Source organism: Natator depressus, chromosome 25 (genome assembly GCF_965152275.1).
Source record: "Natator depressus isolate rNatDep1 chromosome 25, rNatDep2.hap1, whole genome shotgun sequence".
Lineage (NCBI taxonomy): Eukaryota > Metazoa > Chordata > Testudines > Cheloniidae > Natator > Natator depressus.
The window spans coordinates 1,883,838-1,905,713 of NC_134258.1; the positions used below are offsets into that span (position 1 = coordinate 1,883,838).

Sequence of the window (21,876 nt, forward strand, 5' to 3'; positions counted from 1 at the left end):
TTTGGAACCCCCTTTCAGGTAGTTGAAAGCAGCTATCAAATCCCCCCTCATTCTTCTCTTCTGCAGACTAAACAATCCCAGCTCCCTCAGCCTCTCCTCATAAGTCATGTGCTCTAGACCCCTAATCATTTTTGTTGCCCATCTCTGTCATGTCCAGTCTTATTTGTCTCTTCTCTAACATATGCAGTCCCATTCCTCTTCAAGTGATTGTCCATGTGGTTTCTAATCTTGATGCACATGTGTATGAGATCAGATTCTTTCAGCCAGCAGAGTCCATGGGGGCTGATGTCCTCTCTCATCCCCAGCTAACAGCATAAAGCAGGTCCAAGAGTCCCTCAGGTGCTTTGCCAATACAGAATGTCAGAGTCACTCTAGTCATGGGAAGGAGGGCAGACTGTGGAATCCATGTGGACAAAACATCTGGAAGAATCAGTTACTGTCAGGTAAGCAACCAGTCATTCACGGTTGCCTGTTTGCTTGGAGGTGGATGCTCGGTTAAACAATGACTGTTGGACATCCATATCAAAGTGGTCATCTAATCTGAAAGTTTCACGCTGAGCAGAGATCTTCATTGAGCTGTCTTACAATGATGCCCAGGTTTTTTTCTTAAGTTATTATAGTTAATAACCTACTTCATCAGATGCATGGAGTGGAAAATACAGTAAGCAGTGTATATATATTACAGCACATGAAAAGATGGGAGTTGCCTTACCAAGTGGGGGGTCAGTGCTAACGAGGCCAATTCAGTTAAGGTGGAAGTGGCCTATTCTCAACAGTTGACAAGAGGAGGTGAGTATCAGGGAAAATTACTTTTGTAGTGCTAATGAGGCCAGTGCAATCAAGGTGGACATCGCCCATTCCCAACAGTTGACAAGATGGTGTGAGTATCAGCAGAGGGAAAATTACTTTTTGTAGTGACCCATCCACTCCCAGTCTTTATTCAGGCTTAATTTGGTGGTGTCCAGTTTGCAAATGAATTCCAATTCTGCAGTTTCTCGTTCAAGTCTGTTTTTGAAGTTTTTTTGTTTAAGAATTGCCACTTTTAAGTTTGAGTGACCAGGGAGATTGAAGTGTTCTCCTACTGGTTTTTGAATGTTACAATGCATAGAAGCTCTCAACACCAACATTCCACACACAGATGGACTATATGCTGTCAGGAACAGTTTCCCCCGATAATGTCACGGCAACCCTGGTGGCTGAACTGTGTGACTTTGTCCTCACCCATAACTATTTCACATTTGGGGACAATTTATACCTTCAAATCAGCGGCACTGCTATGGGTACCTGCATGGTCCCACAGTATGCCAACATTTTTATGGCTGACTTAGAACAACGCTTCCTCAGCTCTCGTCCCCTTACGCCCCTACTCAACTTGCGCTACATTGATGACATCTTCATCATCTGGACCCATGGGAAGGAGGCCCTTGAGGAATTCCACCAGGATTTCAACAATTTCCACCCCACCATCAACCTCAGCCTGGACCAGTCTGCACAAGAGATCCACTTCCTGGACACTACAGTGCTAATAAGCAATGGTCACAAAAAGACCACTCTATTCCAGAAACCTACTGACCACTATACTTACCTATATGCCTCCAGCTTTCATCCAGACCACGTCACACAATCCATCGTCTACAGCCAAGTTCTAAGATACAATCACGTTTGCTCCATTTCCTCAGACAAACACCTACAGGATCTCTATCAAGTGTTCTTAAACCTACGATACCCACCTGGTGAAGTGAAGGAACAGATTGACAGAGCCAGAAGGGTACCCAGAAGTCACCTATTACAAGACAAGCCCAACAAAGAAAGTAACAGAACGCCACTAGCTGTCACCTACAGCCCCCAACTAAAACGTATCCAGCGCATCATCAAGGATCTACAACCTCTCCTGAAGGACAATCCCTCACTCTGACAGATCTTGGGAGACAGGCCAGTCCTTGCTTACAGACAGCCCCCCAACCTGAAGCAGCAAATACTTACCAGCAACCACACACCACACAACAAAAACACTAACCCAAGAACCAATCCCTGCAACAAACCCCGTTGCCAACTCTGTCCGCATATCTATTCAAGGGACACTATCATAGGACCTAACCACATCAGCCACACCATCAGGGGCTCGTTCACCTGCACATCTACCAATGTGATATATGCCAGCAATGCCAGTCTTCCATGTATATTGGCCAAACCGGACAGTCTCTATGCAAAATAATAAATGGACACAAATCAGACATCAAGAATTGTAACATTCAAAAACCAGTAGGAGAGCACTTCAATCTCCCTGGAGATTCAATAACAGACTTAAAAGTGGCAATTCTTCAACAAAAAAACTTCAAAAACAGACTCCAACAAGAAACTACAGAAGTGGAATTAATTTGCAAACTGGACACCATCAAATTAGGCCTGAATAAAGACTGGGAGTGGATGGGTCACTACAAAGAGTAATTTTCCCTCTGCTGATACTCACCTTCTTGTCAACTGTTAGGAATGGGCGACATCCACCTTGATTGCATTGGCCTCGTTAGCACTACAAAAGTAATTTTCCCTCCCTTGGTATTCACCCCTTCTTGTCAACTGTTGAGAATAGGCCACTTCCACCTTAATTGAATTGGCCTCGTTAGCACTGACCTCCCCCCACTTGGTAAGGCAACTCCCACCTTTTCGTGTGCTGTAATATATATACTGCTTACTGTATTTTTCACTCCATACATTTGATGAAGTGGGTTTTAGCCCATGAAAGCTTATGCCCAAATAGATTTTAGTCTCTAAGGTTCCACAAGGACTCCTCGTTATTTTGAAATGTATGTATTAACACTATATAAGGAATTATAGATACTCACTGATGTTAGGCTCTGCTGACTGCCCAGATAGGAGGAATTGTCACAGCTAATGACCTGTCTCCTATGTAAATTAAGCATGATAGAATCAAACAATGGAAGCCCCATTTACATAGAAATCATACAGGGGAATGGAAACCTCATAGGAAGGGCTGCAGGGACTCTTTGGCATCTGTCACTAGACAAACACAATAGGCCAGAGTTCTTGCAAGCTGAGAAAGATGGGCCCTTCAGTGTGGGGGACCTTGTCTCTGGAACTGAATATTGGTGAGAAACACACTTAGACAAAGGTCTTTCACCTAAGAAGACAAGGGAAGCTAGCACCTTGTGCTTTTGTGGACAGTCCTGGCTGAGGGACAGTCAGCCATGGCTGGGAAGAATGACTAGTGAGAGAAACCATCTTGAACAAGCTTGTATCTTGCTAGATTAAATTTTCATAGAATCATAGAATACCAGGGTTGGAAGGGACCTCAGGAGGTCATCTAGTCCAACCCCCTGCTCAAAGCAGGACCAATCCCCAACTAAATCATCCCAGCCAGGGCTTTGTCAAGCCTGACCTTAAAAATTTCTAAGGAAGGAGATTCCACCACCTCCCTAGGTAACACATTCCAATGTTTCACCACCCTCCTAGTGAAAAAGTTTTTCCTAATATCCAACCTAGATCTCCCCTACTGCAGCTTGAGACCATTACTCCTTGTTCTGTCATCTGCTACCACTAAGAATAGTCTAGATCCATCCTCTTTGGAACCCCCTTTCAGGTAGTTGAAAGCAGCTATCAAATTCCCCCTCATTCTTCTCTTCTGCAGACTAAACAATCCCAGTTCCCTCAGCCTCTCCTCATAAGTCATGTGTTCCAGTCCCCTAATCATTTTTTGTTGCCCTCCACCAGACGTTTTCCAATTTTTCCACATCCTTCTTGTAGTGTGGGACCCAAAATTCCAGATGGGGCCACACCAATGTTGAATAGAGGGGAATGATCACGTCCCTCGATCTGCTGGCAATGCCCCTACTTATACATCCCAAAATGCCATTGGCCTTCTTGGCAACACTGTTGACTCATATCCAGCTTCTCATCCACTGTAACCCCTAGGTCCTTTTCTGCAGAACTGGTCCCCATTCGGTCCCTAATCTGTAGCGTTGCATGGGATTCTTCCGTCCTAATTGCAGGACTCTACCCTTGTCCTTGTTGAACCTCATCAGATTTCTTTTGTCCCAATCCTCTAATTTGTCTAGGGCCCTCTGTATCCTATCCCTACCCTCCAATGTATCTATTCTCCTCCCAGTTTAGTGTCATCTGCAAACTTGCTGAGGGTGCAATCCACACCATCCTCCAGATCATTTATGAAGATATTGAAGAAAACTGGCCCCAGGACCGACCCTTGGGGCACTCCACTTGATACTGGCTGCCAACTAGACATGGATCACTACCTGTTGAGCCTGACAATCTAGCCAGCTTTCTATCCACATTATCGTCCATTCATCCAGCCCATACTTCTTTAACTTGCTGGCAAGAATACTGTGGGAGACCGTGTCAAAAGCTTTGCTAAAGTCAAGGAACAACACATCCACTGCTTTCCCCTAATCCACAGAGCCAGTTATCCTGTCATAGAAGGCAATTAGATTAGTCAGGCATGACTTGCCCTTGGTGAATCCATGCTGACTATTCCTGATCACTTTCTTCTCCTCTAAGTGCTTCAGAATTGATTCCTTGAGGACCTGCTCCATGATTTTTCCAGGCACTAAGGTGAGGCTGACTGGCCTGTAGTTCCCCGGATCCTCCTCCTTCCCTTTTTTTAAAGATGGGCACTACATTAGCCTTTTTCCAGTCGTCCGGGACCTCCCCCGATCGCCATGAGTTTTCAAAGATAATGGCTCTGCAATCACATCCACCAACTCCTTTAGCACTCTCGGATGCAGTGCATCTGGCCTCATGGACTTGTGCTCATCCAGCTTTTCTAAATGGTCCCGAACCACTTCTTTCTCCACAGAGGGCTGGTGACCTCCTCCCCATGCTGTGCTGCCCAGTAGTCTGGGAGCTGACCTTGTTCATGAAGACAGAGGCAAAAAAAGCATTGAGTACATTAGCTTTTTCCACATCCTCTGTCCCTAGGTTGCCTCCCTCATTCAGTAAGAGGCCCACACTTTCCTTGACTTTCTTCTTGTTGCTAACATACCTGAAGAAACCCTTATTGTTACTCTTAACATCTCTTGCTAGCTGCAACTCCAGGTGTGATTTGGCCTTCCTGATTTCACTCCTGCATGCCCGAGCAATATTTTTATACTTTAGAAGTTTTAGACTTCTAGATGTGTGTGTTCGCTTTTATTTGCTTGTAACCCTTTCTGACTTCATTCCTTTTACTGAGCATCACTTAACCTATGTCCTATTGTTAATGAATTTGATTTATTTTACTATAAGCCAGCTCAGTGCAGTGTTTAAAGAGAAGGGTGTATTTACCAGTTAAGTTAATAAGCTGTGATGTGTTTTTGTGTCTTTAGAGGGTCAAATGAACCTTATTGTTTCTCTGAGCTGTCCAGGAAAGGGCTGGCCATTTCAGGATACACAGTTTGGGGAAGATTCTGCACCGGGAGTGAGTTGGGGTCACCCTGCTAAGATTGTCCAGATGGGCTCAACACTCTCCCTCTACCTGCCTAGACCTTCAGAAAGGGCTTGTGGTACACCCAGCCCTGGGAGCTCTAGGTGCCTCTGTATGTATGATCAGTAACAGAGCAGACCTGAAGAAGCTGAGCACCTCTGACAGGATGACTCAGACAATACCTCAGTCTCATAAGAGTACCTCCTTTGCGTGCTACCAGGATGGTCCATCCCTGGCATGGTGTACTGGTAGGGGGACGTCAGCTAGGGGAGCCAAAATTTCAATGAGCATTTCTTACAGGCACAGTTTACTGAGGGGTTAGCACCTAGTTCCCTAAAAGTTCACGCCTCTGCTCTTAGTCACTTATGGGCCTCGTGTCCAAATTTCTTAGGATAGTCTCTTTCCTCCCTTCAGCCCCACCATCAGGTTTCTGGTGGCACTTTGCGGTTTTAACTTGGTATTCAAAAGTTAAGTGATCCCTCCTTCATACCCTTGTCCTGCTCTGACCTCCAGTTCCTCGCACTTAAGGAGGTATTTCTGGTGAATAAGGGAACTAGCAGCACCTGCCCATCTGATGTTCCACAGCGCCAAGTTCATGCTCTGTTCTCCTAGTTTTGTCCCTTCCACTCAAACCAAGGAATTTTCTCTCCCTAGTTCCTGTCCTCACACTAGGAAGAAGAGAATTTGGCATGTTCTCAACCTCAGGTGAGTCTTGAGAATGTACCTAAATGGATCAGAATGTTTTAGGAAGGAAGAATTCCTCTTCATTCTATTTGGGAGCTCTAGGAAAGCCCATGACACGCCATCACCAAATGGATCACAACCTGCATCAAAGAGATACATCGGCCACATTTTCAAAATTGGGCACTGAGCCTGGAGCCTGACTTTCATCAGGGCTGAACATGATTCCAGCCAAATGGAACGTCTAAAATCAGGCCCAAGCTGGGCATTCAAAAAGGTTGGCCCCATAAATTACCAGCCACTTAAGAAAATTGTGTTTCAGTGATTTCCTGAGGGTGTCACAAGGAGTCCGTGGCAAAGACAAGAACACAAGGCAGAGTTCCTCGCTCCATGCCGTGTTCTGTGTCCCCTAGACTCCAGCCACGTCCGTTAGAACTACTGTAGTCATATTTGCATAGTCAGAATACCCAGGGATCACTGTGCTGAAGACTAAAAGCAGCAACTCAGGATATGGGAAAAAAGTACTTACAAAGCCCAGTCAACTGCAATGATCAGTGTGATGTCATCCGTGGGCAGGCCAACAGAGGTTAGTACAATGACCATTGTAACGAGCCCTGATTGGGGGATTCCCGCTGCACCTATGCTTGCTGCTGTTGCTGTTATGCTGCAGAAATAGAAAGGCCACAGCACCTCAGTCACTTGGAAGGCTCTTCGTGATTTTGATTGTTTGGCAAGGTAAATGTCACCTCTTTCAATCAGCATTCATCACCCAGCCTCACCCCCTCCCAGGCTTTCACATCACCGTGGTGAGGTCCATTGACTAGCTGGGGAACACTCACTCATAAGCCCTTCAGTATTAAGCCTCAGTGTCCCCCCAACCGACTTATCTGCCTGTCTCAACCAGTGAGCCACCATTGCGGATTACAGAAATATTTCAACATATGTCTGATGTTTCTGTGCACCTAGTGGCTTGTTCCGACCCCTGCAAACTTTTCATATAGCAAAGGCTCCTTGAAAATGTATGTGCAGGCTAGATTTGAAGAAGAATGCTTGTAATTAAGCAAAGTTTTAATACAGATTTTTGTGACAGATAGCTTTAGGCCTAGTCCTGCTTCTACTGAAGTCAACAGGAATTTCTTCCTATTGACTTCAGTGGCAGTGAGAAAGCGAGAGTGAGTGTGTCCATCTGTCCATCCATAGGTGACAGCAAACAATGCTTTAGCTTCAGCTGAAGCAGCAGAGGCCTGCATTTGTGGAGCAGAAGGACATGTAATTATGGAGAGGTGACGGCCTCTGCACAGTTAAGGTTGCAACCATGGTCTCATTATAAAGCTGACTGTGAATCCCCCTTGTAAATAAAAGAGAAGTCTCCTCTCTTGCTGTCATGTTTCTCAGGTTGTCCGTTGCTAGCTAGCAGGGCTGGCCTTACCATGAGGCAAACTGAGGCAGCTGCCTCAGGTGCCAGACTGGGCGGTGGATGCCACTAGAACCCAGAGTGTAGAAAACTGTGTCTGCTGCTGGCGCATCTGTATTCTCTCTGCTCCAGATGCACAGAGAGGGGGGAGTGCTGTGCTGGAGGAAGGAGGGCACCAGAGACAGAACAGGCAGGCAGGAGAAAAGGTGAGAGGGAATAACAGAAAGCAGCAGGAGTTGCTGGGAGAGAGAGGAGGAGGAGCCTCTTATGTACCTCTCTAGCACCCCAGGAGCCCGGACTGATTAACCCCAGCTTCTCAGGGAGCTTCCTGTTTCCTGTAGCTTCCCTGAACCCACCTGAGGAGAACAGGCAGTCAACTGTAGTAGTAGGAGCCAGTTAGGCCCTTAAGATGCTGATACCTTCCCTCACTCAGGCCCTGCTATCAGCCTGCTTATTTGTCCCCTTCAATTGAGTGTAGAGAGCCACTATAGCTGGCACAGAACTGCAGTCATGAGTGCAAGAAGAAAACGCCCCTCTGGGGCAGCATTCAGAAAAAGAAAGAAAGCAAAGGGTGCTCTCCTGAGAAGGAGCTCTCCTGAGATACATAGACACAAATGTTCATGGTGAGCCTTCTGGTCCCAGTAAGGATGTGAGTGGTGAGGAGATGCCTGATCTTCCAGTCAGTCAGAGTGCAGGTGACCTTGTAGCTACTGCAGCATCCATATCTCCATCTCAAATGGATGTAACCATGCACATTCCTGAAGAAAAGTGTAGCTCAGAGAAGAGTGTGGTGGAGACGCAAGAAACAGCTGCTGCTGAGTTTAGTTCCTTAAATCTAGATGATCCAGGACACTTGAGCAGTAGCCTAAGGGACTTCCTTGTACTGCATAGGCCACAGCAAGTGAAAAACGTCATGTTCCCCAAAGACAATGAAAATAGAAGTTTCCATCCAACACATTACTGGTGTGAAATCCCCAATGGTGACAAAGTGCAGAGGCCACGGCTTATGTACTCAATCAAAAACCCAGAATGCTGCTATACTTGTACCACCCCCGTCATGCACACAGCGATACTGGCACAGAGGTACCTTTTACCAGCCTGGCTTATTCCCCTTCCTGAATGGGAATAAACTGTACCAGTATAAGCACTTCTATACCAATATAACTGCATCCATGCTAGGGGAATGTACTGCTTTAGGCCTGATCTACACTTATATTTAGGTTGACATAACTATGGTGTTCAGGAGTGTGAAAAAAACCCACCCTTGACCAACACAGCAATGCCAGCAAAATCCCTAGTATAGACAGAGCTTCCTCGCACAGCGTTTGTACACCAATAGAGAAACGCCTGTCGGTGCAGGCTGCATCCACATGGGGGGCTATGCCATGGCTATGATGCTCTAGGATCCGTAGAGTTGACATGCCCTTAGAGTATATAGGACCTCAAAGGCACTGCAACAGGTAAAGAAGTAGTGAGATGCTTCTGTGCTTATGATACGCTACTGTCCAACCACGTCTACTTTAACATTGGTCATTCTGTTACATGTTTGAGTGGGAAATTTGGTAGCTGTTATGATACGCTGTCCTTAGATCTGGATAGGGAAGAAAGAGAACAGATTTAGTGTAAATAAAGGAAGAAATGTATTTACCTTATAGTTATAATTTGTCCCAAGTCCAAATCATACTCATTGACCTGAGCAATAAAGATTGCAGCGACTGCCTCGTACAGTGCAGTCCCGTCCATATTAATGGTTGCGCCAACAGGGAGAACAAATCGTGCCACCCGTCTGTCTATTCCATTGTTTTCCAGAAGACATTTCAGGGTGATGGGCAGGGTTGCTGAGCTGCATTGCAAAGAAATAACAATTTCCATTGCTGTTGGTGTCATTGCGGAAGTTAATAAGAAGGCTGCTGGAGGCACAAGGTCACCAGATCTGCTCAGTGAAAATTCTGTACATCAGCTTCCACCTCCCTCTTAAACAATGGTGGAAGGAAAGTGTCAGAACTCTTTGTCTCAATTGGGGTGAACAGTGAGGTGGCAAAGTTTGCAGACAACACAAAAGCTGACCACAAAGAGTTACAAAGGGATCTCACCAAACCAAGTGACTGGACAACAAAATGTCAGATGAAATTCAATGTTGATAGATGCAAAGTAATGCACATTGGAAAACATAATCCTAACTATACATATAAAATGATGGGGTGTAAATTAGCTGTTACCCCTCAAGAAAGAGATCTTGCAGTTGTGGATAGTTCTCTGAAAACATCCACTCAATGTGCAGTGGCAGTCAAAAAAGCGAACAATGTTAAAAATCATTAGGAAAGGGATAGATAGAAAATATCATATTGCCTCTCTATAAATCCACAGTACAGCCCCATTTTGAATACTGTGGTTCTAGGGTGGTTCTAAAAACCCTTAGCGCTGACTGAAGATGCAGAAAGAGCAAGGCTTCCTTTAAATTTCTTACCACGCTGACTGATTCTCCCCCACACTGCTCAAACCAGGCAATGGCTCTAATTTTCATGGAGAACAAGGCCCAAGCCACATCTCAAGTTTCAAACTTCAGCTGTTTTTTTTGCTGTAGCTTCATTCAAAGGACAGTTTTTGGAGGGGGGGAGGGGTTTAAACAATGGGTAAGTATCATAACTCTCCCATAGTTCAAATAGAATAATAGACTATCAGGATTGGAAGGGACCTCAGGAGGTCATCTAGTCCAACCCCCTGCTCAGAGCAGGACCAATCCCCAATTAGCTGGAAGGAGTTTGCTAAAGTATTTCCCTTGCACGAATAGCACTTGAGGGACCAGTGATTAGTACATTACTCAGCAAACCCTTGTGTAAAACCAAGGATGAAAACGTTTATACACACCCTAGACTTGAATAATGAAACCAGCTTCCCTCTCAGCTGGAACAATGGAATGTCTGTGACGAATGATGACCAGACCCACTTTGTCATACCTGGATGATGTCGCGAGGGCGATCAGCAGGGCTTGCAGTATTCCCCGGATGAAAGCGAAGGGGTTTTTCCTGGTAATGAGTGCGAAAAGCAAAGGCAAGAGGATAAGTCCATGGATGACTAGCCCTGTCACCACCGTTATGGCATAGAGTCCCAATTTCTTTCCAATCACAGCTGGATCCTCCATTTCCAAAATCTTCCCAGCAATGAGAAACACAATGCCAAATGGGAAGTACCTACAATAAGAATAGTAAAAATTTGCTCATTGGGATAGGAACATAGAAAATGTCATAACAGAAAAGACCATCCTGTCCTGCTGGAGCAGTGGAGGGCAACCTGCATGCGGCCCATCAGCCTAATCGCTGGCAGGCCCCCAGACAGTTCATTTACCTTTGCACGGCCACCTGCAGCTCCCAGTGGCTGTGGTTCGCCATTCCTGGCCAATGGGAGCTGTGGGAAGCGGTGCGGGCCGCAGGGCCATGCTGGCCACCGCTTCCCGCAGGTCCCATTGGCCAGGAACGGCGAACCATGGCCACTGGGAGCTGTGGGTGGCTGTGCAAATGTAAACATTCTGGTGGCCTGCCAGCAATTACCCTGACAGGCTGCGTGTGGCCTGCAGGCCACCAGTTGCCTACCCCTCTGCTAGAGTGTCTCCAGGTGTGGCCACATGTTGTATAAACCAGAGAAAGGTATAAAATTCCACATGATGAATCCAACCGACTGCACAATGTTACGCCATGTGGTGAGATGGGACATTAGATGGGGAGGGCTCTGGGTTACTACAGAGAATTCTTTCCCAGGTGTCTGGCTGGTGGGTCTTGTTCATATGCTCAGGGTCCATATTTGGGGTCATGAAGGAATTTTCCCTCCCATCAGATTGGCAGAGACCCTGAGGATTTTTCTCCTTCATGTGCAGCATGGGGCACAGGTCACTTGCAGGTTAAAACTAGTATAAATGGTGGATTCTCTGTAACTTGAAGTCTTTAAACTGTGCTTTGAGGACTTCAGGACTCAGCCAGAGGTTAGGGGTCTATTTCAGGAGTGGGTGGGTGAGGTTCTGTTGCCTGTGATGTGCAGGAGGTCAGACTATATGATCACGATGGTCCCTTCTGACTAAAGTCTATGAGAGCTCCTCTTGACCCAAGCTCATTATCCTTTTATATCCTGAAGTATGAGAATTAGTTCTTATTTTTTCCTAGCTAATGTAACTGCTGAGGCTCTTCTTACTACAGAGAACCAGTAGCCTCATCTCTTTAGTTAATCTTGAAACAAACCTTCTATTGCTGGAAGCCAGATTTCCATCTCCTTTTTCTCTCTTCACCCAACTTTACCAAACTGAAACGAGTCCCTTGAAACTTCCCAGGGTGATATTTTACCAGAGTAGAGTTTTTCAGAAGAGTTTGAGGCAAAGTGGACAAGGCATTTGGGAGCTACGGCTTTAAAATATGATATTCCAAAGAGTCTGGACAACATTCCAAACAGACTGTGCTGACAGCTTGTGCCACACGCTCTCAAAGAAACTGCGGAACCACCTGATCAACATCCTCTACAGCAAACAGGGAAAGATTAAGAATGAGCTCTCAAAAATGGATACTCTCATAAAAAACCAACCTTCCACACAAACTTCCTCGCGGCTGGACTTTACAAAAACTAGACAAGCCATTTACAGCACACACTTTGCTTCTCTACAAAAGAAAAAGGACACTAAACTATCTAAACTACTGCATGCCACAAGGGGCCACAAAGTTGGTTCCCTCAACCCACCCAGCAATATTGTTCATCTATCCAACTATACTCTCAGCCCAGCAGAAGCAGCTGTCCTATCTCGGGGCCTCTCCTTCTGCCCCTCCACCCCCACGAACATGATACAGTTCTGTGGTGACCTAGAATCCTATTTTCGGGATCTCCGACTCAAGGAACATTTCCAACACACCTCTGAACAACATACTAACCCACAGAGACCTTCCTACCAAGACTGCAAAAAGAAGGATTCTGGGTGGACTCCTCCTGAAGTTCGAAACAACAGACTGGACTTCTACATAGAATGCTTCTGCCGACGTGCACGGGCTGAAATTGTGGAAAAGCAGCATCACTTGCCCCATAACCTCAGCCGTGCAGAACACAATGCCATCCACGGCCTCAGAAACAACTCTGACATCATAATCAAAAAGGCTGACAAAGGAGGTGCTGTCGTCATCATGAATAGGTCGGAATATGAACAAGAGGCTGCTAGGCAGCTCTCCAGCACCACTTTCTACAAGCCATTACTCTCTGATCCCACTGAGGGCTACCAAAAGAAACTACAGCATTTGCTCAAGAAACTCCCTGAAAAAGCACAAGAACAAATCCGCACAGACACACCCCTGGAACCCCGATCAGGCGTATTCTATCTGCTACCCAAGATCCATAAACCTGGAAATCCTGAACGCCCCATCATCTCAGGCATTGGCACCCTGACAGCAGGATTGTCTGGCTATGTAGACTCCGTCCTCAGGCCCTACGCTACCAGCACTCCCAGATATCTTCGAGATACCACTGACTTCCTGAGGAAACTACAATCCATCGGTGATCTTCCAGAAAACACCATCCTGGCCACTATGGATGTAGAAGCCCTCTACACCAACATTCCACACAAAGATGGACTACAAGCCGTCAGGAACAGTATCCCCGATAATGTCACGGCAAACCTGGTGGCTGAACTGTGTGACTTTGTCCTCACCCATAACTATTTCACATTTGGGGACAATATATACCTTCAAATCAGCGGCACTGCTATGGGTACCCGCATGGCCCCTGTCATAAATAGAAAGGGAAGGGTAAACCCCTTTAAAATCCCTCCTGGCCAGAGGAAATCTCCTCTCACCTGTAAAGGGTTAAGAAGCTAAAGGTAACCTCGCTGGCACCTGACCAAAATGACCAATGAGGAGACAAGATACTTTCAAAAGCTGGTAGGAGGGAGAGAAACAAAGGGTTTGTGTGTCTGTCTACATTTTGTCTTTGCCGGGGATAGACCAGGAATGAAGCCTTAGAACTTTTAGTAAGTAATCTAGCTAGGTATGTGTTAGATTATGATTTCTTTAAATGGCTGAGAAAAGAATTGTGCTGAATAGAATAACTATTTCTGTCTGTGTATCTTTTTTGTAACTTAAGGTTTTTGCCTAGAGGGGTTCTCTATGTTTTGCATCTAATTACCCTGTAAGGTATTTACCATCCTGATTTTACAGGGGGGATTTCTTATTTCTAATTCTATTTTTATTAAAAGTCTTCTTGTAAGAAAACTGAATGCTTTTTCATTGTTCTCAGATCCAGGGGTTTGGGTCTGTGGTCACCTATGCAAATTGGTGAGGCTTTTTACCAAACCTTGTCCAGGAAGTAGGGTGCAAGGTTTTTGGGAAGTATTTTTGGGGGAAAGACGTGTCCAAACAGCTCTTCCCCAGTAACCAGTATTTGTTTGGTGGTGGTAGCGGCCAATCCAAGGACAAAAGGGTGGAATATTTTGTACCTTGGGGAAGTTTTGACCTAAGCTGGTAAAGATAAGCTTAGGAGGTTTTTCATGCAGGTCCCCACATCTGTACCCTAGAGTTCAGAGTGGGGGAGGAACCTTGACATGGTGGCAGAGTGGTGGGATTAACCTGAAATCATTTTGAGATCCAGTTGAGATTTTTTTGAACTAGAAATACAGATTTTAAAAAAGGAGATTTTTTTCTCTTTCCTTTGGAAAGGAAGTCCAGAAGCAGCTGAAACTGAAAGCAGCTTGTTTTTTTCTCTGCTTTGTGGCCAAGCAGAGACAAAAGGGGATTATCTTTGTGAATTGCAGGTTTTCTTTGCCTGGAGGCAGGGTACTTAACTCCTGCAGGGAAATTCAGTGTCTTCCAACCCAGAGTTTTTTTTTCCCTAAAAGTAAATAGAAGGGGGGGTGTTCTACCCATTTGCCTGGAGACAAAAGTGGCAGGGTTTTTTTTTTTGGATTTTGAGTTTTTACAAGGAGCACAAGTTTAAAAAGGAAACTTGTTTTTTCTTTGGGCTGGGTAAACAGGTTTCCAAGTAGTTGGAAGTTTTTTGCTTTGATTTGGGCCCAGAGCAGAGACAAGGGAATTGTCTTTTTCTGTAGGCTGACAATCACTATCAGAGAATAGGTATTCTATTCCAGCACAGCAAAATTTTACAGCCAAGTTTTGTTTGTTTATTTCTAAACTTTGGGTGTAAAGTTAGTTAAAAACAGAGAGGTTAGAATGACCAAATCCGCGGCTCGACTACAGCTGGAATTAGCCAGATTTCAGGCTGAGGAAAGACAAAGGGAACATGAAAGACAGATAGAACTCATGCGGCTGAAGAAGGAGGAGAAGGAACAAGAAAGGGAGGCAGCGAAAGAGGCAGCAAAAGAGGCAGAACAACACCAAGCGGCTGCTCACAGGAGAGCTATGGAAGCAAGGGACAAAGAACTGGAGGAGAAGGAAAAAGAGAGGAAGTATGTGGAGGAGATAGAGAAGATAAAGGCTCAGCAGAATATCCCAACAAACCCTAGCAATCCTTCTCCAAGTACCACTTCCCATCCCAGAAAGTTCCCCACCTACAAGGCAGGCGATGATACTGAGGCCTTCCTAGAAAACTTCGAAAGGGCCTGCCTTGGGTACAACATCTCTACTGACCAATACATGGTAGAGCTGAGGCCACAGCTCAGTGGACCCTTAGCTGAGGTAGCAGCTGAAATGCCTAAAGAACACATGAACAAGTATGAACTGTTTAAATCCAAGGCAAGAGTCAGAATGGGGATAACACCCGAGCAGTCTCGTCGGAGGTTCAGAGCCCTAAGGTGGAAACCAGACGTGTCATTTACCCGACATGCCTACCACATTGTGAAACATTGGGATGCCTGGATATCAGGAGCAAGTGGTGAGTCTCCAGTAAATTTGCCCTTCCTAATGCAAATGGAACAATTCTTAGAGGGTGTTCCTGAAGAAATAGAAAGGTACATCCTAGATGGGAAGCCCAAAACTGTAATCGAGGCAGGAGAGATTGGAGCCAGATAGGTGGAGGTGGCAGAGAAGAAAAAAACTGGTCGCAGTTGGAGCGGAGACCAGAAGGGACAACCCCAGGCCACACCCTATTACCGGGGGCCGCCCAAAGCCCCACCTACCTCCCAAAGAACCCTCCAGACCCCTTATCGTCCCACCCCCCCGTTCTCCAGCAACCCTCCTCGCCCCAGTGACCCGTCAGCTGGACGATGTTTTAAATGTAACGAGCTGGGGCATGTAAAGGCCAACTGCCCCAAGAACCCCAACAGATTACAGTTCATTGCACCGGAATCACACCAGAGGTCCACAGGCCCAGATACCTCCCAGATACCCTTGGAGCGGAGGGAAACTGTGAGTGTGGGCGGGAAGAAGGTCACCGCGTGGAGGGACACCGGAGCACAAGTGTCAGCTATCCATGCTTCCTTAGTGGACCCCAAGTTAATCAACCCAGAGATCCAAGTGACAATTCAACCCTTCAAGTCCAACTCTTTCGATTTGCCTACAGCCAAGTTGCCTGTCCAGTACAAGGGCTGGTCAGGAACGTGGACTTTTGCAGTCTATGATGATTATCCCATCCCCATGCTGTTGGGGGAAGACTTGGCCAATCATGTGAAGCAGGCCAAGAGGGTGGGAACGGTCACCCGCAGCCAGGCTAAACAAGCCGTGAGGCCTAGCTCTGTTCCGGAAACTTCTATCAGGACCCGGTCAGAGGTGATGGACCCGGACCCCAGACCAATGTCTGCAACAGCAGTAGTGGATCCAGTCCCAGAGACCCAGACGGAACCAGTCCCAGAACCGGAACCAGCCGAACAACCAACACCAGACCCATTGCCAGCACTGAATCCAGTACTTGCAACCTCAACACCAGAGGGCCCCACCGACCCTGAACTGGTAGCAGCCGATAACCCTACACAAGAGGCTCAGCCGGAGCCTGAACCCCAACATAGTGCACCAGCGAAGAGCGGTTCACAGTCAACAGAAACAGCTCCATCCCCTATATCGCTTCCAGAGGGACCAAGCCTAGGTCCACAATCCAATGAGGAACTGATGTCTCCAGCATCAAGGGAACAGTTCCAGACCGAACAGGAAGCAGATGAAAGCCTCCAGAGAGCTTGGACGGCGGCACGGAGCAACCCACCGCCTCTCAGCTCTTCTAATCGATCCAGGTTTGTTGTAGAAAGAGGACTTTTATACAAGGAAACTCTTTCTGGTGGACACCAGGAAGACTGGCATCCTCAGAGACAGTTGGTAGTTCCAACTAAATACCGGGCCAAGCTCTTGAGCTTAGCCCATGATCACCCTAGTGGCCATGCTGGGGTGAACAGGACCAAAGACCGTTTGGGGGGGTCATTCCACTGGGAGGGAATGGGCAAGGATGTTTCTACCTATGTCCAGTCTTGTGAGGTGTGCCAAAGAGTGGGAAAGCCCCAAGACCAGGTCAAAGCCCCTCTCCAGCCACTCCCCATCATTGAAGTTCCATTTCAGCGAGTAGCTGTGGATATTCTGGGTCCTTTTCCGAAAAAGACACCCAGAGGAAAGCAGTACATACTGACTTTCATGGATTTTGCCACCCGATGGCCGGAAGCAGTAGCTCTAAGCAACACCAGGGCTAACAGTGTGTGCCAGGCACTAGCAGACATTTTTGCCAGGGTAGGTTGGCCCTCCGACATCCTCACAGATGCAGGGACTAATTTCCTGGCAGGAACTATGAAAAACCTTTGGGAAGCTCATGGGGTAAATCACTTGGTTGCCACTCCTTACCACCATCAAACAAATGGCCTGGTGGAGAAGTTTAATGGAACTTTGGGGGCCATGATACGTAAATTCGTAAATGAGCACTCCAATGATTGGGACCTAGTGTTGCAGCAGTTGCTCTTTGCCTACAGAGCTGTACCACACCCCAGTTTAGGGTTTTCCCCATTTGAACTTGTATATGGCCGTGAGGTTAAGGGGCCATTGCAGTTGGTGAAGCAGCAATGGGAGGGATTTACACCTTCACCAGGAACTAACATTCTGGACTTTGTAACCAACCTACAAAACACCCTCCGAACCTCTTTAGCCCTTGCTAAAGAAAACTTACAGGATGCTCAGAAAGAGCAAAAAGCCTGGTATGGTAAACATGCCAGAGAGCGTTCCTTCAAAGTAGGGGACCAGGTCATGGTCTTAAAGGCGCTCCAGGCCCATAAAATGGAAGCATCGTGGGAAGGGCCGTTCACGGTCCAGGAGCGCCTGGGAGCTGTTAATTATCTCATAGCATTCCCCACCTCCAACCGAAAGCCTAAGGTGTACCATATTAATTCTCTAAAGCCCTTTTATTCCAGAGAATTAAAGGTTTGTCAGTTTACAGCCCAGGGAGGAGACGACGCTGAGTGGCCTGAAGGTGTCTACTACGAAGGGAAATGTGCTGGTGGTGTGGAAGAGGTGAACCTCTCCATGACCCTTGGGCGTATGCAGTGACAGCAGATCCAGGAGCTGTGCACTAGCTACGCGCCAACGTTCTCAGCCACCCCAGGACTGACTGAACGGGCATATCACTCCATTGACACAGGTAATGCTCGCCCAATTAGAGTCCAACCTTACCGGGTGTCTCCTCAAGCTAGAACTGCTATAGAACGGGAGATCCGGGATATGTTACAGATGGGTGTAATCCGCCCCTCTGAAAGTGCATGGGCATCTCCAGTGGTTCTAGTTCCCAAACCAGATGGGGAAATACGTTTTTGCGTGGACTACCGTAAGCTAAATGCTGTAACTCGCCCAGATAACTATCCAATGCCACGCACAGATGAACTATTAGAGAAACTGGGACGGGCCCAGTTCATCTCTACCTTGGACTTAACCAAGGGGTACTGGCAGGTACCGCTAGATGAATCTGCCAAGGAAAGGTCAGCCTTCACCACACATCTCGGGCTGTATGAATTTAATGTACTCCCTTTCGGGCTGCGAAATGCACCCGCCACCTTCCAAAGACTTGTAGATGGTCTCCTAGCGGGATTAGGAGAATATGCAGTCGCCTACCTTGACGATGTGGCCATATTTTCGGATTCCTGGGCAGACCACCTGGAACATCTACAAAAAGTCCTTGAGCGCATAAGGGAGGCAGGACTAACTGTTAAGGCTAAGAAGTGTCAAATAGGCCTAAACAGAGTGACTTACCTTGGACACCAGGTGGGTCAAGGAACTATCAGCCCCCTACAGGCCAAAGTGGATGCTATCCAAAAGTGGCCTGTCCCAAAGTCAAAGAAACAGGTTCAATCCTTCTTAGGCTTGGCCGGTTATTACAGACGATTTGTACCGCACTACAGCCAAATCGCCGCCCCACTGACAGACCTAACCAAAAAGAAACAGCCAAATGCTGTTCAGTGGACCGAAAAGTGTCAGAAGGCCTTTAACAAGCTTAAAGCGACACTCATGTCTGACCCTGTACTAAGGGCCCCAGACTTTGACAAACCGTTCCTAGTAACCACAGATGCGTCCGAGCGTGGTGTGGGAGCAGTTTTAATGCAGAAAGGACCTGATCGAGAATTCCACCCTGTAGTGTTCCTCAGCAAAAAACTGTCTGAGAGGGAAAGCAACTGGTCAATCACTGAAAAAGAATGTTACGCCATTGTCTACGCCCTGCAAAAGCTACGCCCATATGTTTGGGGACGACGTTTCCACCTGCAAACCGACCATGCTGCACTGAAGTGGCTTCACACCGTCAAAGAAACTAACAAAAAACTTCTTCGGTGGAGTTTAGCTCTCCAAGATTTTGATTTTGACATCCAACACATCTCAGGAGCTTCTAACAAAGTGGCTGATGCACTCTCCCGTGAAAGTTTCCCAGAATCAACTGGTTAAAATCGTCCTTGAGATGTAGAAAATATTGCTAGTCTTTATGTACTTGGTAGTATATTTAGAGATGCATGTGTCTTATTAACTCTGTTTTCCTAGAGCTCCAGGAAGAAATCCCAGCCAGTGTTTCACCCTAGCTGAGATTTGGGGGGCGTGTCATAAATATAAAGGGAAGGGTAAACCCCTTTAAAATCCCTCCTGGCCAGAGGAAATCTCCTCTCACCTGTAAAGGGTTAAGAAGCTAAAGGTAACCTCGCTGGCACCTGACCAAAATGACCAATGAGGAGACAAGATACTTTCAAAAGCTGGTAGGAGGGAGAGAAACAAAGGGTTTGTGTGTCTGTCTACATTTTGTCTTTGCCGGGGATAGACCAGGAATGAAGCCTTAGAACTTTTAGTAAGTAATCTAGCTAGGTATGTGTTAGATTATGATTTCTTTAAATGGCTGAGAAAAGAATTGTGCTGAATAGAATAACTATTTCTGTCTGTGTATCTTTTTTGTAACTTAAGGTTTTTGCCTAGAGGGGTTCTCTATGTTTTGCATCTAATTACCCTGTAAGGTATTTACCATCTTGATTTTACAGGGGGGATTTCTTATTTCTAATTCTATTTTTATTAAAAGTCTTCTTGTAAGAAAACTGAATGCTTTTTCATTGTTCTCAGATCCAGGGGTTTGGGTCTGTGGTCACCTATGCAAATTGGTGAGGCTTTTTACCAAACCTTGTCCAGGAAGTAGGGTGCAAGGTTTTTGGGAAGTATTTTTGGGGGAAAGACGTGTCCAAACAGCTCTTCCCCAGTAACCAGTATTTGTTTGGTGGTGGTAGCGGCCAATCCAAGGACAAAAGGGTGGAATATTTTGTACCTTGGGGAAGTTTTGACCTAAGCTGGTAAAGATAAGCTTAGGAGGTTTTTCATGCAGGTCCCCACATCTGTACCCTAGAGTTCAGAGTGGGGGAGGAACCTTGACAGCCCCACAGTATGCCAACATTTTTATGGCTGGCATAGAACAACGCTTCCTCAGCTCTCGTCCCCTAACGCCCCTACTCTACTTGCGCTACATTGATGACATCTTCATCATCTGGACCCATGGGAACGAGGCCCTTGAGGAATTCCACCATGATTTCAACAATTTCCATCCCGCCATCCACCTCAGCCTGGACCAGTCCACACAAGAGAACCACTTCCTGGACACTACGGTGCTAATAAGCGATGGTCACATAAACACCACCCTATACTGGAAACCTACTGACCGCTGTTCCTACCTACATGCCTCCAGCTTTCACCCAGACCACACCACACGATCCATTGTCTACACCCAAGCTCTAAGATACAACCGCATTTGCTCCAACCCCTCAGACAGAGACAAACACCTACAAGAACTCTATTGAGCATTCTTACAACTACAATACCCACCTGCTGAAGTGAAAAAACAGATTGACAGAGCCAGAAGAGTACCCAGAAGTTACCTACTACAGGACAGGCCCAACAAAGAAAATAACAGACCACTAGCCATCACCTTCAGCCCCCAACTAAAACCTCTCCAACGCATCATCAAGGATCTACAACCTGTCCTGAAGGACGACCCATCACTCTCACAGATCTTGGGAGACAGGCCAGTCCTTGCTTACCAACAGCCCCCCAACCTGAAGCAAATACTTACCAGCAACCACACACCACACAACGAAAACACTAACCCAGGAACCTATCCTTGCAACAAAGCCCATTGCCAACTGTGCCCACATATCTATTCAGGGGACACCATCACAAGGCCTAATCACATCCGCCACATGATCAGAGGCTCATTCACCTGCACATCTACCAATATGATATATGCCATCATGTGCCAGCAATGCCCCTCTGCCATGTACATTGGCCAAACTGGACAGTCTCTACGTAAAAGAATAAATGACACAAATCAGACGTCAAGAATTATAACATTCAAAAACCAGTTGGAGAACACTTCAATCTCTTTGGTCACTCGATTACAGACCTAAAAGTGGCAATTCTTCAACAAAAAACTTCAAAAACAGACTCCAACGAGAGACTGCTGAATTGGAATTAATTTGCAAACTGGATACAATTAACTTAGGCTTGAATAAAGACTGGGAGTGGATGAGTCATTACACAAAGTAAAACTATTCCCCCTCTCCCCCCGTTCTTCAGACGTTCTTGTCAACTGCTGGAAATGGCCCACCTTGATTATCCTTACAAAAGGTTCCCCCTCCTTCCCCCCGCCCGCTTTCCTGCTGGTAGTAGCTCACCTTACCTGATCACTCTGGTTACAGTGTGTAGGGTAACACCCATTGTTTCATGTTCTCTGTGTATATAAATCTCCCCACTGTATTTTCCACTGAATGCATCCGATGAAGTGAGCTGTAGCTCACGAAAGCTTATGCTCAAATAAATTTGTTAGTCTCTAAGGTGCCACAAGTCCTCCTTTTCTTATTCCAAAAATGATGAGTGTCAAATGCTACAGCTTGTGCAGGCTAGTTTGGGGCTTTGGAATAGGGAGAATTAATTAGTTATTCAATGTCCTTTCATATATT

At 46.4% G+C, this 21,876-nt stretch overlaps 2 protein-coding genes across 2 annotated transcripts in view; one reads left to right on the forward strand and one right to left on the reverse strand.

Annotated features, from left to right (window-relative positions):
- LOC141977880 (excitatory amino acid transporter 5-like) overlaps positions 1-21,876 on the reverse strand; it is an 81,521-nt gene that overhangs the window by 12,523 nt on the left and 47,122 nt on the right. Inside the window, exons 7-9 of the mRNA XM_074939643.1 lie at positions 10,487-10,720; positions 9,178-9,372; positions 6,645-6,779 (exon numbers count right to left, since the gene is read on the reverse strand). Of these exons, the coding sequence (XP_074795744.1) occupies positions 6,645-6,779; positions 9,178-9,372; positions 10,487-10,720 (564 nt within the window). The remainder of the gene's footprint in view (positions 1-6,644; positions 6,780-9,177; positions 9,373-10,486; positions 10,721-21,876) is intronic.
- Positions 14,426-20,718, forward strand: LOC141977961 (uncharacterized). The gene is made up of 3 exons (XM_074939798.1): positions 14,426-15,377; positions 16,005-16,463; positions 20,687-20,718. The coding sequence occupies exons 1-3, from the start codon at positions 14,717-14,719 to the stop codon at positions 20,716-20,718; spliced, it is 1,152 nt and encodes a 383-aa protein (XP_074795899.1). The 5' UTR covers positions 14,426-14,716.

Bases quoted from the DNA above. Each gene is read 5' to 3' on its own strand.
- LOC141977961 (XM_074939798.1), top strand. From the start codon at position 14,717: ATGACCAAATCCGCGGCTCGACTACAGCTGGAATTAGCCAGATTTCAG. The intron at 15,378-16,004 runs GTGAGTCTCCAG...ATTTGCCTACAG, and splicing joins CTGGATATCAGGAGCAAGTG to CCAAGTTGCCTGTCCAGTAC. The intron at 16,464-20,686 runs GTTCACAGTCAA...CCAACCCCTCAG, and splicing joins TAGTGCACCAGCGAAGAGCG to ACAGAGACAAACACCTACAA.